Here is an 18,933-nt window from a genome sequence, read left to right on the forward strand (position 1 = left end):
AGTGAAATAGGGAAGTAGATACAGTTTCACAACTTTGTTCCAGCTGTTTACCACACAAGAATAACCATTTTGTACCACTCAAAATTTACCAGACCTACTGTGCACAAACCTTCTTACAACACGGATCGCCCGGGTATCATCACATGTACGAGTTGCAGTGTGTCGAAAACATGGAAACTAGTTTTACTGTTGGCATGTTTACAAATGAGATCCAGTGGGGTGGAATTTCCAACCGCCCTATGTTCATTGTATTGTAGAGGCTTTAAGGAAGAAGATACTTACAGTAAAACAAGAGATACGCCTGGCAGAAGCAGCTGACAGGAAGCAAAAAAGGACTTAGTCATGAGGGTAAAACGTGCAAACGGTACAAAGTCATGGAAGTTGCCCTATTGTGCATATTTCAAATAATTATAATAAGCTATGAGCACTTATTAAATCATCTCTACTCCATTTTGCACACAGTCTATGTGTGTCTCAGCATGCATGGTTGAAATAGCTTTAAGGATGTTTGAGCAAATCTAGACTTTCCACTGTGGAGCAGCTTATACAGGTCAGGGTGTGCACCAACAAGCGTGGTGCCAAAACACACTAATGAGAATATACCCAAACTTCCCTTTCCCAGAAAAAGAACACACACACGCAAATGTTTTAACTTTTATTACAAAATAAATGAATTGCTCATTTCAGCAAGAGAGGCCAGTGTAATTACATGCAAAGGAAAATATGCTGTTTTCTGCAGATGAAGAGTACAAGAAGTGATAAATAGATAAATTGTTCTACATCACAAAGCAGCAAACCTTAAAAAAAGAAACATTAAGCTGCATTTTATCTTTAATATATTACATTTTCCATACCGGCTATCAGTTTGCTGTAATAAGCAGGGATGCAATTAATTGCAAAAAAGGTACATTTTTCAATTTAAAGGAAACCAAAATATTGCTTACGGTTGCATTCTCTACGCAAAACAAGAAAGGCCATGCTTTCAGAAATGCACAGATTTGCTTTAAGATAAATGAAGCTAAAACAATTTCCATTTGTAGAAGAGGTAGCATTTTTGGGACAGTTAGGTTGATAGTTTGGCACTTGCATTGGGGTACATTTTGAAACTGACAACATCCTGATCCTGTTTTTGTAAATCAGCATTCAGTTTAAGCAGAATTGCTCTGTTTCCCATAAAAAGAGCAGATTAATATGATGCACATTTCTCACTAGATATTAGAGTCAACTACATATAAAGCCACTATTTAATGAACAATTTAGTTTAAAAAATAACTTTTATTACTTAAATTTGAAGGGTCCAACTGCATTTATATTCCATTATTTGGGCTGAGAGTTTGTTCAGAACGTCACACTGACCACCGACCTTCCAGATATTTGGATGTCATCAAATGGAAACAGCGCCAGAATCTGGAAGAAAACAAAATCACACAAGTGTCAAAGCTAACCTAAGCTGAGCATAAATGCTTGAAATGTGTACATTTCTTTTGGCAAACGTCATGAATTTTTCTAAAAATTGATGACAGCAAGACTGGAAAAGCACATGAAACAAAAACTACGATCACTAAAATGACTCCTCGCCTTGAAAATGTTTGAAACTGTATGAATTTAGGCTGCCTGCATCATCAGTCTCTTTTCGTCATCCCAGACATACACGATGCTGGTATCAGGTATCTGTGGTAGCCACACCATCCATCTGTTACCGGACTCTTTATTTTTTCTTGCTACTCGGGGTAGTTTTTATTACTCATGCTCTGGTTTAGAACCAAGACATGTCTTCAGCCATTAACAAAAAAAAATAAATAGTCACTTTAAAGTTCAGTCTGGAACATTTTTGGAATATGTAAAAACCCTTCATAAGGTAACTTAACTCAACATAAAAACAGTGTTTCTAGAGAAGGTGAGGCCTTCAGATATAAAGATAAAGAGAATTACACTGTCTTGTGAAGACATGGTGTGAGCAAATAAGTGGACAAATTAAGAATTAAAACACAAATTGGGGATTTTGTGAACTAAGGTAAAATTAACAGATGAATCTAAGAATTCAGAGGAATGTCTTTACTTACAGGACACTTATTCCCTCTTTCCTTAACTAATAATGAATCATTTTAGGGCTTCAGATTTACCATGCAAATAGTAAATGCATAAGATCCAGAGGTGTACTGCAACTGGCACAATTATAATCACTGCTGGTAAAGGTGTGCACACAAAAAAAAGATAAATAGCAGTTTTAAAGACATGTAAACATATTCAGACTGCTGAACATTCAGACATCTACATTCCTGAATGTCATGTTCAAGACATTTTTACCCCAGAGAGCCAGGAAGTCATAAATTACTACCTTAACCTCCTAGGATCTGGCATCCACATATGTGGACATGACATTTTGGGTTGTCTAGACCACAATATTAAAGTTTGCACTACAAGGGCCAGGTGTCCACATACGAGGTCATTATACCGCCACTTAGTGGTGGCAGAAGAGTATAACACATTACAGGTTAGATTCAACATGGCTGACAACACACCCAAAAGTTCAGATGGCAACTCCCAATCTAAACTTCCCTCAGGTAAAAAATTCAATCAAGTTTCATGGCTGATTCTTGTTCAGATATGTATAAAAAGGTTCAATGTTTGTTATGTAAATCAAATTTTACAGAAGTAATAAACTGTAATGATTTACCATGGCGCTAAACATGATGTACACGTATGTGGTCAGAAGGAGTTAGTTTTGTTAAAAATGTTTATATGTTATCATAAATGCTAGCAATGAAATGTGACAATTAAACTGGATTTCGGGATGGTTTTATTACAAAACAATAGTATGCTACATTCCAAGCAGATATAGCACATTTTATAAAAAAATCTACTGAGACTTTTATTACATTTTTCTCATGTTTTTTTTTTTCAAAACTAATGGAAATACTGGGGTTATTTGATGGAGACAACTCAGAGGTAGAAGATTTGTCAGACATTGATGATCCCGCAGGGGATCCTGATTTTCAACCCTCACAACAAGAGCCAAGCAACAGTGCGGAGGGTTAGTGAGAAGTAGAGGGTGTGAGGACCCTATTCCCTCTAAGCTGATCAGAGGACCCTATTCAGGGGACGTAAACATCTTCATCGTGATTATGAAGGATATCGTTTTGATCGTGGCATTACCAGTTTATGCACTCTGAGACATCCCTCTCGGATAAAGCAGGATGAGGCTGATGTCTCAAATAATGTTCCTAAAGAGACCACACCAGGACCAAGTATCATATCACCAAACCCAGTTGGCATTAAAAACTTTGTTTGCACTAATTGAGCGGGTTGAAGAACCAGAGGTTCTGATGATGAAGATCATGTAAATAACTGGTACTGTTATGAAGAATCGGGTCGCTGCAGCAGTGCAGAAGCTAACAACTGACAAAACAATAAAAAAGGACGAGAGGTACCTCAGAACAAGTTATCACTGAGGATGGAAAGATTTGTGTGGAGATGTGGTATGACAGTAAACGGGTATTGATTATTACTGCTGTTCATGCTAGAGAACCAGAACACACCTGCCAGAGATGGGACAAAAGTTAAAATGATATGTGACCATCTCGCGACCAAGTATTGTCCGTGAATATAACTCCAAGATGGGCCGAGTTGACCTTGTTGATAGAATGAGTTACTATTGTATGAGTGGCCATACAAAGAAATGGACACTGCGGGTACTAATGCACTTTACGGATCTGGCTTTAGCCAACGGATGGCCACTGTACTGCTAAGACCTCACTCTATATGGCACACCAAAGAACATCATGTGGTTTCTTGAATGGTAGTGGCTATGACCTTTCTGGCTCAGCATGATAATGACAAGTCTCACTTTTCAGAGTGGGAAGATGACTCAGACGTTTTAGTCCAAGAGAAAAAGCGTCCAGTGAAGGCAGTACCTCATGTCTCAGTCCGCAGGATAGCTAATGCATATCTACCGGAGGCGGTAAACCTGAAGAATGGAGCACGCTTCAGAGCAAAAGGCTGCTCAGGGAAAACTAGAGTGCATTGTGTTACATGCAAGGTTTTCCTCTGCTTATATCAGAATCAGAATCAGCTTTATTGCCAAGTTTGTATATACAAACAAGGAATTGGACTCCGGTACACTTTGCTCTTTGGTTTTGTTTTTGTATTACAGAATATACAAATTTACAATGTACAATATGCATATATCTAATAGAAAAGGTGCATTTGCAACATCTGTATGCTGTTGTTCTGTACTCTATTGAATGTTCATCAGAGAAACAGCCTGGGGGAAGAAACTGTCTCTGTGGCAGCTGGTTTTAGTGAACAGTGCTCTGTAGCGGCAGCCTGAAGGTAAAACTCTGAACAGTTTATGTGCAGGGTGTGTGGGGTCTGCAGAGATTTTGGCAGCTCTTTTCCTGACCCTAGACCTGTATAAGTCCTGGATGGAGGGAAGGTCAGCCCTGATTATTCTCTCTGCAGATACAGGTCCTTCTCAAAATATTAGCATATTGTGATAAAGTTCATTATTTTCCATAATGTAATGATGAAAATTTAACATTCATATATTTTAGATTCATTGCACACTAACTGAAATATTTCAGGTCTTTTATTGTCTTAATACGGATGATTTTGGCATACAGCTCATGAAAACCCAAAATTCCTATCTCACAAAATTAGCATATTTCATCCGACCAATAAAGAAAAAGTGTTTTTAATACAAAAAACGTCAACCTTCAAATAATCATGTACAGTTATGCACTCAATACTTGGTCGGGAATCCTTTGGGAGAAATGACTGCTTCAATGCGGCGTGGCATGGAGGCAATCAGCCTGTGGCACTGCTGAGGTCTTATGGAGGCCCAGGATGCTTCGATAGCGGCCTTTAGCTCATCCAGAGTGTTGGGTCTTGAGTCTCTCAACGTTCTCTTCACAATATCCCACAGATTCTCTATGGGGTTCAGGTCAGGAGAGTTGGCAGGCCAATTGAGCACAGTGATACCATGGTCAGTAAACCATTTACCAGTGGTTTTGGCACTGTGAGCAGGTGCCAGGTCATGCTGAAAAATGAAATCTTCATCTCCATAAAGCTTTTCAGCAGATGGAAGCATGAAGTGCTCCAAAATCTCCTGATAGCTAGCTGCATTGACCCTGCCCTTGATAAAACACAGTGGACCAACACCAGCAGCTGACACGGCACCCCAGACCATCACTGACTGTGGGTACTTGATACTGGACTTCTGGCATTTTGGCATTTCCTTCTCCCCAGTCTTCCTCCTAGACTCTGGCACCTTGATTTCCGAATGACATGCAGAATTTGCTTTCATCTGAAAAAAGTACTTTGGACCACTGAGCAACAGTCCAGTGCTGCTTCTCTGTAGCCCAGGTCAGGCGCTTCTGCCGCTGTTTCTGGTTCAAAAGTGGCTTGACCTGGGGAATGCGGCACCTGTAGCCCATTTCCTGCACACGCCTGTGCACGGTGGCTCTGGATGTTTCTACTCCAGACTCAGTCCACTGCTTCCGCAGGTCCCCCAAGGTCTGGAATCGGCCCTTCTCCACAATCTTCCTCAGGGTCTGGTCACCTCTTCTCGTTGTGCAGCGTTTTCTGCCACACTTTTTCCTTCCCACAGACTTCCCACTGAGGTGCCTTGATACAGCACTCTGGGAACAGCCTATTCGTTCAGAAATTTCTTTCTGTGTCTTACCCTCTTGCTTGAGGGTGTCAATAGTGGCCTTCTGGACAGCAGTCAGGTCGGCAGTCTTACCCATGATTGGGGTTTTGAGTGATGAACCAGGCTGGGAGTTTTAAAGGCCTCAGGAATCTTTTGCAGGTGTTTAGAGTTAACTCGTTGATTCAGATGATTAGGTTCATAGCTCGTTTAGAGACCCTTTTAATGATATGCTAATTTTGTGAGATAGGAATTTTGGGTTTTCATGAGCTGTATGCCAAAATCATCTGTATTAAGACAATAAAAGACCTGAAATATTTCAGTTAGTGTGCAATGAATCTAAAATATATGAATGTTAAATTTTCATCATTACATTATGGAAAATAATGAACTTTATCACAATATGCTAATATTTTGAGAAGGACCTGTATAGGCAGATATAGGCAGATCGCAACCGTTAGAAAGCCTTTTACACATAGGTGTGAACAGGATCCATCAGGAAAAAAAGTTTGATGTAACAGTTTTAGAGTGTAAGTGAAATGAACAGTTCAGAACAGTAGTAAATCAAACTTTTGAGTGTTTTTTACTTTATTATGGACATACATCTTCCTAGAATTGTTAGCAGCACTTCAAATGAGCCATATTGCTCTAAGAGGGGCAATTGCTGTTTCTTTCTCTTTTGTTGCACTCAGGAAAAATGCTGCTGTGTTCAGGCACTATATAAAGAGTTTAGCACATCTTTACTCAATTGTGACCTTATTGTGTTTTATCGAATTTTAAAACGATTGTCCTCATATGTAGACATAATTTTTTTTTAGAAACTACATCATGTAAAAATATAATTCTTTGATTTCACACTCAGGTCCCAATCAGCCCAAATAGCAAAAAGAAATTAAAAATGCATGCTCTGCAAGAGTTCGGCTCTTAGGAGGTTATAGTTTTTAGACACTCCGACAATTTAAAGAAAGAAAAGGACATTTGGAAAGAAATGACTAAGTTTGACATTTTTTTAAAATAAAAGTACCGAAATTTAAAGGTTGTATTTAAATACAAATAGTGTCGAATATTAGTGAGGGAATATTTTCACGAACAGATTTAAAACCCTAAAGGTTTTCCTGGCAACTTGTCAGTGTGTAATATCAATATAAAAACTACGTGCTGTTTGGGCTTAAGACATTCATATTTCTGATATTCATGTTGCAAAAGCACACATCTCTGTTTGATTGTGGTGTCTATTATTTTTAACTTTACCAAAATAATAAAAAAAGACTGTTGCCAGCTTGTGTTAGCTCCTTCACCATCAACACCAGTTACTTACATCATCATTTCCGTCGGCCAGGTCCAGCGCCGTCTCGTCTTCCATGTTTCGCAGCATCTTGTCAGCGCCGAAGTGGCAGAGGAGGTCGGCGATTTGCGCGTCTTGTCTGCCCACAGCGAGGTGCAGCGGCGTGCAGCCGTTAAACATGGAAGCGTCCACGTTGGCCCCACTGTTAAGCAGCAGGTTCACCGATGTGATGTCATGCAGCTCAACGGCGAGGTGAAGAGCTGTTTTGCCCGCGGTTCCTTCCTGCGTGGGGTGGAAATGGAAACGGTTAAGAGAAATTAGCAAAATAAATCAAAACAATCATTTAAAATATAAAAAGCTTTAACAGTTTGGCTTGTAATTAGGAGAGTATAGAATTTACAGCTTATATAATAGTTTTAGTTAAATTATAATTCAATACTCTGAATACGACACAGAGTGACATATTGGGACACTGATTTAAACTGAGAGGAATGTCTGTGGTGGTTATAAGGCCAACAGCCATGTTCCCTTCCATCAATAGAAAGTTAAGAGCAGCAGGCAGCCAGCCTAATCATATCTCAAATCTAATTATGTCTCCCTGAATTCTGTGGGAAGCCCTGAGCTCAGCTCATATCACTATCAACATTGGACAGGTGCAGGAGATTTCTAAACGGGAACACAACGTACGGTAACACCCAGTAAACAAGGCTGGAAAAGGGGGACAAATGGGACAAATATTAGTCAATTTAAAAAAAAGAAGGAAAATCCATCTGGTATAATTATATGGATGTAAAAACCATGTTTTTTTTACACACTCCTTTTTTGTAAGCATCAGGTAGAATTCTACATCAGTTTGCTGCAGGTAGATGAGCACAGATTGATAATTGGCTAATTTCAAACCATCTTGAAAGGTTTGCAGTGAATTGCTTGGAAAATGCGACGCACAAATTCACAGACTAACCTGGATATTTGGATCTGCTCCCTTTTTCATCAGGAGCTTCATAATTTTATGTTCCCTGTTCAATGCTGCCAAGTGAAGACAGGCGAGACCTGCAAGGAGGCAACCCACATTTTTAAAACATCCAATATCAGGCCTAAAAAACAACAATAAGTGACAGCTGAACAATAAATTACATTAAGCATTAAAATGATCCGGTAGCAAAAAAACAAACAATAAACTACAACAATTTATGGCAAAGAAAATATGTTAACAGATAAAAAATAAAAACAATTTTTGTCTCCTCTTTACACACAAAAGCACACAGTAATTGCACAATAATCGTCCCTACCTCTCCAGTTCTGGGTCTGAAGGACTGGCGCCAGCAGGCGCAGAGACTGGTCTTGGATCATTTCTGTCACGCACTCTGTTTTCCCGTGTTGGCAGGCCACGTGCAGCGCTGTGTTCCCGTCCTGGTCCTGTAGCTCCAGGCTGGCCCCCTTCTCTATCAGGGCCTTCACCACACCTGTCAAATTCAGGTAGGTGGCCAGGTGCAGTGGACTCTGAGGATCACCAGCAAATAAGGATGGAGTTAAAGATGAAGATGTCTCTGCTTAAATGAAAGCTATGGAGTATTATTATAGACACTACTGGGAATCAGCTGGTGATTTTCAGCTTTATCAGCCTGTCAGAAAGTGGTAAAAATATATCATTTTCGATCAATGAATGCACCTCTAACATTGTCATTCTGACAGCAACCCTCTTCAGTGTAGATGTTGTTACAGAGTAAAGAAAAATCAATAAAGATATTTTCAAAATTAATGATGTGTTTAAAAAGAACAGGAAGCACAGAGAGCTGTACCCCATTTTGAAAAACAGCTATTTTCTATGACATGTGGAGACAAGTTTGTGGTTCATTCAGGCTGCTTGAGAGCAGGGGAGAGCAAGACTTTCAGTAGATAATAGGAAGGCAGGAAGCAGTACATAAAAGCTGCTCTACTTATTTCTTTTAAGCTTTTATCCGTGGTCTGTCACAAAGCATTCTGGATTTGGTCATGTTGACCATCTTTTGAAAATCTCAAAGTTAAACTTAAAGTATGGGTCTACATTCACTGCGATACACATATGGGGATGGCTGTTTTAGTAAAGCTAGCCGTGCTAAATTCGGTAATCGCCAATATATAATGCAATACTGTAATTATTTGATGGTTTTAAAACAGTAGTAAAACCCTGTTTTACAGCAACTACTCTCGCATGCACACACTGTGTTCTCTGGTCCTCATAAAAAAAAAAACTATTGATCGCTCACAGCTAAAACACTAGAAAAAAATTTTTCAATACCGTTCTTCTATCTCCCTATGATATAGCTCTAGCAGAAAATCAATCATCTAAAAGCGATAGTGTTGAGTAAAAGCATTAACAAAACCAGGCATTGCTAAGTTTTGTTAGGTGCATTTCTAAGTTTTATTTATCAAAAACAAACAAATTGTTTTATGGTTGTGTCTTCTTATATGCGAGTGCTTCTGTTTATTGCTAACTTCCAACTTGAGTCTATCTTTTATCTGGTTTTCAAAAGAATGCTTTTGACCAACTACAGAGAGCAGGCCCGTACCTGTTTATGCACCTCATCAAAGACAACCGCAAAAAAAAACAAAGTTGTTCCAGCTGAGAAAGCGAGAGTTGAGTGTCAGTTCCAAATCAAACAAGAATTAAGGCCGTGCGGCTTTATGACACAATGGCGCTAAAAGAAATACAGTATAATGATAATGCCCCTGCCTCCTTTTTATGATGAATTTAAATTTGCAAATAATTTCCTGTTTAAACTCTGCAGAAAGACTGAACTCTGAGTTTGCGTCCTACATTTAAACTTCAGAAATCAAATCTAAATGCCTCGTACGTGGCTGGATCTCTAAATGTCGACTCAAGAGTGATTTGTCTCCATCCTATAATGACTGTTGAGAGGAAATTATGCAACTCAGGAGCACCGGGCGCAGAGCAGACGCATGAAGTGCTGACTCTTCATTTTCAAATGTTTCCAACTGACAGCTCTGTCCGCCTGCAGTCCGTATTTACTTTGCTTTAAGGCTCTAGATCTGACTTCCTGAAGGACTGGAACAATTCCTCCACCCACATCCACACAAGGATACTCTCCAACCAGCTCCCTGTGGTTCTGCTTCTACAGAAGGTAGAGGAGGGGAGTTTCCATTCAAAGTCCCTTATGAGCTAACACAGGAGCCGCCCACAGTGACGTTCCCAAGAGAGGACGGGCTGCACATATAGAGGAAGAAAACTTCTCTGGAAGTACACGGCTTTAAACATTACCCGTGCTTCTGCATTCAAGATACTGGTAATGACGAAGTACTGCTGGAGAGAAAATTCCTGGTGGAAGCTGCAATTTGATCACAAACTAACCTGATATAAATTGTTCTGGATGTCGAGGACTTCTTGTGGGAACAGGTGTATCAATTCTTGGGAGCTGAATATATCCTCATGGATGATTGCTAAGTGCAGGATTCTAAAGAAGAGACAACAAAATAAACATATTTAAATTTATGTAAAAAAAAACCTTGCGGGTTGAATTCATGGTGCATTGAGCAATAAGCTAGATTTTGTTGTAACATCAAATGGGTAGCGAAAAAGTCAGCACTTCAACAAAATGTTGCATCACAATTTTCCTCAGTACTCATCTCAAGAGAGTAATGCTTAGTGGGCTGTATGGTAAAATTGAGTGATTAAGATGTTTTACAATACAAAGAAAATTCTCCAGAAAATCTTGCAGCAGGCTGGTAAGTCAAAAGGAGGATAGTAAATTCACCTGTTAAGAGGGTATGATTTTGGGAGATGTTGCTGTGAACGACAAAAAAACCCCAAAAGCACTCTAACCTCAAGGCCTGTGTGGGAAGTTGTAGCAAACAAATGCAAGCAGAAAGCAGGAAATGGAACAGAGCTTTGGTGCTTAATTTAGCCCAACTGAGAACAACACAACGAGCGCCTCGACAGAGAAAGCTTTTGGCATGTTTGATTGGAAGTTTGGTTTCCACGTTACGTGTACAAATGTGCAAATTCAGGAAAGATCATACTACTTTATAGCCACCACAACACTGCGTTTATGAGATGTAGTTTTACCGCACTGTGATGTCAAAGTCTGTCAGTTCTCGTTTCACAGTAAATGCCAAACAGCCAAGCAGAAGTTGGACACTGATCCTGAGGCAGACAGAGTGGGATCAAAAGTTTCCACAATATCTCCTTGCACAGACCTTTCATTCAGCTTTCTGCTCTGATCGAGTTGTGCAAAAATGTCAATTTTCTCAGGTTACCATAAGACAAAGTGGTAAGAAAAAAAAAAGAAGACTTTAAACTAAAGCATTAGTCCTGGAACAGCGAAAACGAAATTAAAACAGCATATAATCTTTGTCTTTTTCCACATATGACAAAACATATTAATTAGAAATAGATAAATGTTTATAAAAATAAACATTATATATTTATTTTACATATGTTACATGCTGCTAATCTATTCATTCCAAGTTTAATGAAAAATTCTAGAAACGTATACTATAATTAAATACAAATTGGAACCATATATTTTCAAATTAACATTTTTTTAATGTATGAATATTTTTAAAGCAGAGCAAAGCAACCTATCATAAAACCCATCACTCTATATAATGTGTGTTCATATCAGTCAACCTGATATCCAATAAACCCAGCCTTTGCTAATAAGACCACTTCAACAGACCCAATTTTGCATAATTGGTTACAAAACATCTCTTAAAAACAGGTGGAACAAAGGGAAAAAATAAAAACTTTTTTTTTACTCTGCAAAATATTTTTTTAAGCAGAGAGGGTAAAGTTTAGCTTGTTCAAGCAGATGATTATTAGCCTTTGTCTTGAACTGGATTACAATAATCTAATAAATACTATTAAAAAAATCTATTCTCTTAGATAATTTGTGGAAAATACTAGAAAACTCTGAAAATAATTCCAAAGTTGCTTCTCTAAATAAAGTTAGGAAACAAAAGTATTGAATTTGCACAAACAAATACTTTGCAATAAAACATCAGTGCAGACAGATAAATTAGGATTTATCTGAAAGGTAAAGATGGTCAGAACAGACTGAGCCGGATGTCTGCATACTAATCAATATGCCTCAAATACAACCCTGCTGGCATTTTTTTTTCTTTTTTTTCTTTGCATGAAAGGGACTTCCTGGTTTGAATAACTCTTGAATGAATAAGACTTTAAAGAATCCCCAGGGGAAAATGAGTGTTTGCATGCATGCCTCTCTGTCTGTGAAAGTAGCCCAGTGCGGTGTGTTTCAGGTGTTTTTCCCTGTTCCCAGCAGGTATCTATAGTTAGGGTGCGAGAATGAAACCATATGGCTCTGACAATCAGCAAACGGAAATCAAAAGAGGTCAGAGACACAACAACAGTTTCTGCAAGTCTGTGACTGCATCACTCACTGGGCTGTATTACTTCCAGGACTCTTTGACACCGTCTGTCACTGTAGTCAAAACACACCTGTGTGGCATGGGGGGCACTAGATGAGTGGGTCACACCCTAGAAGGTCTACATTGGTCGGTGAAGCTGTATGTGGAGGCTGAGGTGCAAAAAAGGTGCAGTTTCAACGAGTCAAACTGAGAACAGCAAAAAGCTGCTTTGTCAAAACTTTTTTTTTCTTCCTCTGGTTCAAATTAAACATGCAAGAAGAAGTCAAAATATGTGATTTATGAGGACAAATGCAGAAAGATACTGTTCTTTCCTGTCAAACTAGTTTTCTCTGATCTAAACCAAGACGTTCAGCTACATGTAACGTGCTCCGTTTGTGATGCAGGGGAAGTCCAGGCCTATCTGTTTCACTTCTGTTTTCTGACTGACGCCTCCCAGCAGACTGTCCACATTCATGACATGGACAAAGTTCAATAAAGGCCTCCATGTTCACACTTTGAAATCCCCTTCAGCACCAGTTATCATGGGAAAACCAAGCCTTTAAATTCACAGTAAAGAAAAATGTGCCCTCTGCCCTTATATGGGTGTCTTAAGTTCTCAGATGGAATAAAAGGATCTGCTCTGAAATTATTATAGATGATTTTGGGACTTTTTGTACCAGCAAATATGCAAATTAAAAACAGTTCAGTAAAAAATGTAAAAAGGTAGTATTTAAAACTTTGTAGTTTTTGTATATGATTTAGATTTGTAATGCATATACTCAGAACTGCATTTTTAGGAACGTAAAAGCGTTGGATTTTATTATTGGTAACTAGGTGATTTTAAGTAAATATTATTAGGTAAGAGACCTAATTTGACTATTTTAACAGTATTTCTATAAACAGTGATTGTAGTCATTGTAAAAGGAGAGAAAACCTACGTGTCTCCATCTTCTGTAATAGTTGTGAGCAAGTTCTCTTGTTCAGACAGTTCAGAGATCTGTACTTGCTCATGTTTGGAGCTGGAGAGACTGCAACCCTCTACGATCTCCGACAGACTTTCTACCGTGATGGACGAGGACGTGTAGGCTGAGTCCAGGCGCTCCTCTCCGGTGGAAAACTTGTCCCTCGGCCCGCTGAAGTCACCGCTTGGCTCCTGTGGCTCTTCCGACTTCAGTATGGAGCTGTAAGACTCAATGCCCGAGTCCGTGCGGCCGTCCTCCAGCAGGTCCTCCTTGCTACAGCCGTCGCTCGCCATGGCAAAAAATCTGGTGGCCTCCCTGGGTTTCCCCCGCTACAGCCGCCTTCCTTCCCGGATGATTTACAGTCTTCTAGCGAGTGATGTCGCCGCTGGCCTCTTGGTGGTGTAACCCGGACAGGCTGCCACCGCTCCCTTATAAGAAAAAAGAAACGAGCCGCTAAGTCTCATGCCACTAACCGATATAAAGTACTTCCCTTGCAATAACAAACCCTCAGAACTGAGAGATTGTTTTCCTACTTAAAGCAAACAGGTATTAAAGCATGACAGGTTATTCCAGACGCAGCGAAATTTGTTTTTTTGTTTTTAAAAACCAAGCGAAAAGTGGCGAAACGACTCTGCTGCGGACTAGATATCCGGTAACAGCATGAGCTCGAGGCGGAGAGCATATGAGCAATGAAAGGCGAGAAGTGGAAGAGCTGTTTTTGTCAAGCGGGGGAATCCCCAGTGCGCGTGAAGCAATACACATTCTCTCAAACGCACGCGCACATAGCACGCGCACGCAGGCCTACAACAAAGAAGCGCGCGCACGCAAAGCCGGTAACGCTCTCTGTGCGGAAATGCAAAAGATGTAGATGAAGCTATTAACTGTGGAGCCAAGTAACAGGTGTTTGCAGTGGAAGTTTAGGCAGCTTCCCGTCTGCAGCTCTAGAGGACATATAGAACACAGCAATAACCAGACACTGGTAAAACCAGGGCTGAACCAAAGTCTTATTGGGTCATATAGGGGATATTTTAGCCTTTAAATACATTTTGTTGTGTACTTGGAGTCTGTGCAGAAAAGTTGAATTGAGTCTCTCCAGGTGCTGTGTAGCTATCTTTATATTCTGTTTTGATCATATTTTTAATTTGTTCAGTTTTCTCTGTGCTTTGTTACGTTTTTTGTAACTATATGTCACGGTTTTTGGTGTGGAACAGCTAAACAAGGTCAGGACGTCCGACTGACCAATTTCGCGTATCCGCCATTTTTATTTCTCACTGCGACTTTGTAGTCCACGCTCAAGTATGCCTAGCTGCAAGTGGATAAGTTTAAATGTTTGGTTGTCGGGTGTATTAATCAACACCATTCATTACACTGTTTCCCAACATCAGAACCTCTTCGACGTGCCTGGTTAAATTTTATTTTTCTTACTTTGTACCCACATCAGTGGGGCAATACCTATTTCCCCACTTCAAGAATGGATTCTTCAGCAACCTCCTCCAGTATCAAGACAGATTTGCTGAAAAACTTCATCTGATTAAGCAGTCAGTTCCTTCTGTCTATGGAAACCACAGACGCAGCAAAGCGGTAAGCTGCAAATAACGCTAAAATAACAACAAACTTTATTTTAGACATGAATTTATTGTGTGCTGATATGACGTCCTGGCCATTGTTCTGATAGCAGTAGCATCGTGCATTCTGCTTATGTTAGTGCTATGTGCTGCTTTTAGCTCCTTGAGGACAGAACTGTACTGTGTGTTTTGAATAATATTATAAATATATATAAACAGTTTTGTATTGTTTTTGCCCTTTTGGTTTATTTTTTGCGGTGCTAGATGATTGTTATCAAACTCCAAAGATGGTTCAATTGGAGCGTTCTTTGACCTCGAGGGGGGCGGGGCGTAAAGTGCCTCGGTAGCATTTAAAGAGACCGCAACAAAACGAGTTACTCTGATGCACCTCAGAACAGGGGTAAAAGAGGAGCCTGTGGAGCTACAATAACAAAGAATTCAGACCAAAGCATTGCAGTTCCAGGTTATATAGATCACAACTGAATGAAGTGTGAAAAGGAAGGATTTAAAAACATGATATGTCCGCCTTTAAATGAAAAATAAACATTTTCCTGTTGGTAATAAGAGCCGTGTTTGACTTTGGGTGGGTCATTGAAACACCCAACTTGATAAAAAATAATTTTGTGCTTTACTGACCACACCAAATAGCTCTTCTTGTGGAATAAATGTTCAGTAACTTAAGCACTCATTATTCTGACCACATTCACTCTTTGAAATCTGGTACGAGTCTAATTCATCAAGTAAATTTCTAAATTTTTTTGAAAACCACCTTATCTCTCTTTAATACCTGTTTTTAATACTTGCTTTTACTGATATTCCTACATGTGATGCCATGGTTGTTTGTTTTCCAAAGTGGACAGTGGGTACTTTTTATGACATTACTGCACTCACCTTATGAAAGAGAAAAAATCCTCCTCTCTTGTTAGAAAATGCAGAGCAAGTGCAAGGCATAAGAAATATTAGGTGCAGTTTAGAGCCCCCAGGCTGTCATGTATTTGACTGATTTTTCATTTTAGAAGAGCAAAGGTAGATCATGTTTTCAAGAGCTGCCTGTGTTTGCCAATAAGGACCATAGCGAGTGGGAATGAAGGGAAAGGATGACAGATAACATTTGATGAATGGTTTAGAGATGGAAAAAAAAGGAGCGCAAACTGCTCTAAAAATGAAAGGTACTCATCATATAGGTTACTTTAGTGCAGCAGTTACATTACGCAGTGAAATTCCACAGCTTAACAGTGCATGATGATTGCATACAGTCAGGAAAATGTACAAACAGCAAAAGTAACATTACCAACCACAGTTTTCTGGGGTATGCAAACACGATCAATTGCAGTTTATTGGTAATATGATAAATGAATTCAAACAATGATTTTTTTTTTTTTCATTTGATAACAATAATAAATAAGATAATTGGCCATCCCTAACAACTAATGGTAGTTCTTGTGTGAATAGTGCTCTGGGCAAGCCCCTCTTTCTGCTGCTAACTCACCCTAACCACAGCGACAGAAACAGTCCCAGTTTGTGAAAACATAATTCCTTCAGATTTCCCGGTTGGGCATAGATAAAGGTACCACTCAAACAGCCCAGCTAAAAGAAGCAAAGATGTCACAAGATAACTTAGACCTCACCCCACGTGGACAGTGTGGTTGACACCAAACACATCATGATCATTCTATTCTGAGCAACAAGCAGGGGGCAACTACTCAGCACATGGGTGCACCAATACCAATTCACTACACATGTATAAAAGCATTAGAAAACTCATTCAAGGTATAACCAGTAAATAGATTTACAGATGGTGCTTGAGCACCCTGTTTCTAATGCCGCCCTGGGAAACTGCCCATAATACCCATATCAAAAACCACCCCTGCTAATAGCAATGGGTGGACTGATGTGAAAGGCCAAAGTGACCATTAACGGGGAGTCCTTGGTTGCTTGTTTACTGCAGAGCTATATTGTGTTAACAGTTATAATTGACTGTTTCCTGGTACTAACCCTGGAAGGGCATATTTTCTGTGGAGAAAACCAGTTTGCTCCTACTGGTAGTGGCCAATTTAGGCAGCATCCCTCACTGGTGTTTAAATGTTTTAATAAAGGTCAATAAAAATAGTAATACATCTCCCAGTGGAGGAAATTCTTAAAACCATGTTCTAAAATAGTTAAAATTCTAAAATTTGACAAAGAATAGCAAAATAATATATATACAGTACAGACCAAAAGTTTGGACACACCTTCTCATTCAAAGAGTTTTCTCTATTTTCATGACTATGAATATTGTAGCTTCGCACTGAAGGCATCAAAACTATGAATCAACACATGTGAAATTATATACTGAACAAAAAAGTGTGAAACAACTGAAAATATGTCTTATATTCTAGGTTCTTCAAAGTAGCCACCTTTTGCTTTGATTACTGCTCCGCACACTCTTGGCATTCTGTTGATGAGCTTCAAGAGGTAGTCACCTGAAATGGTTTTCACTTCACAGGTGTGCCCTGTCAGGTTTAATAAGTGGGATTTCAAGCCTTATAAATGGGGTTGGGACCATCAGTTGTGTTGTGCAGGAGGTGGATACAGTACACATCTGATAGTCCTACTGAATAGACTGTTAGAATTTGTATTATGGCAAGAAAACAGCAGCTAAGTAAAGAAAAACAAGTGTCCATCATTACTTTAAGAAATGAAGGTCAGTCAGTCCGAACAATTGGGAAAACTTTGAAAGTGTCCCCAAGTGCAGTCGCAAAAACCATCAAGCGCTACAAAGAAACTGGCTCACTTGAGGACCGCCCCAGGAAAGGAAGACCAAGAGTCACCTCTGCTGCAGACGATAAGCTCATCCGAGTCACCATCCTCAGAAATCGCAGGTTAACAGCAGCTCAGATTAGAGAACAGGTCAATGCCACACAGAGTTCTAGCAGCAGACACATCTCTAGAACAACTGTTAAGAGGAGACTGTGTGAATCAGGCCTTCATGGTAAAATAGCTGCTAGGAAACCACTGCTGAGGACAGGCAACAAGCAGAAGAGACTTGTTTGGGCTAAAGAACACAAGGAATGGACATTAGACCAGTGGAAATCTGTGCTTTGGTCTGATGAGTCCAAGTTTGAGATCTTTGGTTCCAACCACCGTGTCTTTGTGCGGTGCAGAAGAGGTGAACGGATGGACTCTACATGCCTGGTTCCCATCGTGAAGCATGGAGGAGGAGGTGTTATGGTGTGGGGGTGCTTTGCTGGTGACACTGTTGGGGATTTATTCAAAATTGAAGGCATACTGAACCAGCATAGCTACCACAGCATCTTGCAGTGGCATGCTATTCCATCTGGTTTGCGTTTAGTTGGACCATCAATTATTTTTCATACAGGACAATGACCCCAAACACACCTCCAGGCTGTGTAAGAGCTATTTGACCAAGAAGGAGAGTGATGGGGTGCTGCGCCAGATGACCTGGCCTCCACAGTCACTGGACCTGAACCCAATTGAGATGGTTTGGGGTGAGCTGGACCGCAGAGTGTAGGCAAAAGGGCCAACAAGTGCTAAGCATCTCTGGGAACTCCTTCAAGACTGTTGGAAAACCATTTCAGGTGACTACCTCTTGAAGCTCATCAACAGAATGCCAAGAGTGTGTGGAGCAGTAATCAAAGCAAAAGGTGGCTACTTTGAAGAAACTAGAATATAAGACATATTTTCAGTTTCACACTTTTTTGTTCAGTATATAATTCCACATGTGTTAATTCATAGTTTTGATGCCTTCAGTGTGAAGCTATAATATTCATAGTCATGAAAATAAAGACAACTCTTTGACTGAGGTGTGTCCAAACTTTTGGTCTGTACTGTAGATAGATATAAATATTGTCAATAAAACCTTGTAACCCTGCAGAGAAGGTAAATAATGTGATCAGATGAAACCCATTCACTCTTATTTCATGGACTTTTTGGAAATGTAATATTTTAAGGCAAATCTAGAGTCTCATGATATTGGGTTTAAACTCGTTTAATTGATTTTCCTACTTAGAATAAACAAATTTAAATCCTGAATGAATGATGTGCTGTAGTTATAGCACCACTTAATAGAAATGTGTTTTATGTTTAAAACAGAAGTAGCTGTCTGGC

The 18,933-nt window shown here is 39.6% G+C and overlaps 1 protein-coding gene across 1 annotated transcript; it reads right to left on the minus strand.

Annotated features, from left to right (window-relative positions):
- Positions 1 to 642: 642 nt before the first annotated feature.
- On the minus strand, positions 643 to 13,984 carry nfkbie (nuclear factor of kappa light polypeptide gene enhancer in B-cells inhibitor, epsilon). Its single transcript, XM_047388995.1, has 6 exons — positions 13,238 to 13,984; positions 10,282 to 10,384; positions 8,222 to 8,432; positions 7,894 to 7,982; positions 6,966 to 7,214; positions 643 to 1,407 (listed from the first exon to the last, which is right to left on the minus strand). The coding sequence occupies exons 1-6, from the start codon at positions 13,552 to 13,554 to the stop codon at positions 1,339 to 1,341; spliced, it is 1,038 nt and encodes a 345-aa protein (XP_047244951.1). The 5' UTR covers positions 13,555 to 13,984; the 3' UTR covers positions 643 to 1,338.
- Positions 13,985 to 18,933: the final 4,949 nt, after the last annotated feature.

This window comes from Girardinichthys multiradiatus, chromosome 15, assembly GCF_021462225.1.
Source record: "Girardinichthys multiradiatus isolate DD_20200921_A chromosome 15, DD_fGirMul_XY1, whole genome shotgun sequence".
NCBI classification, from domain to species: Eukaryota; Metazoa; Chordata; class Actinopteri; order Cyprinodontiformes; family Goodeidae; genus Girardinichthys; species Girardinichthys multiradiatus.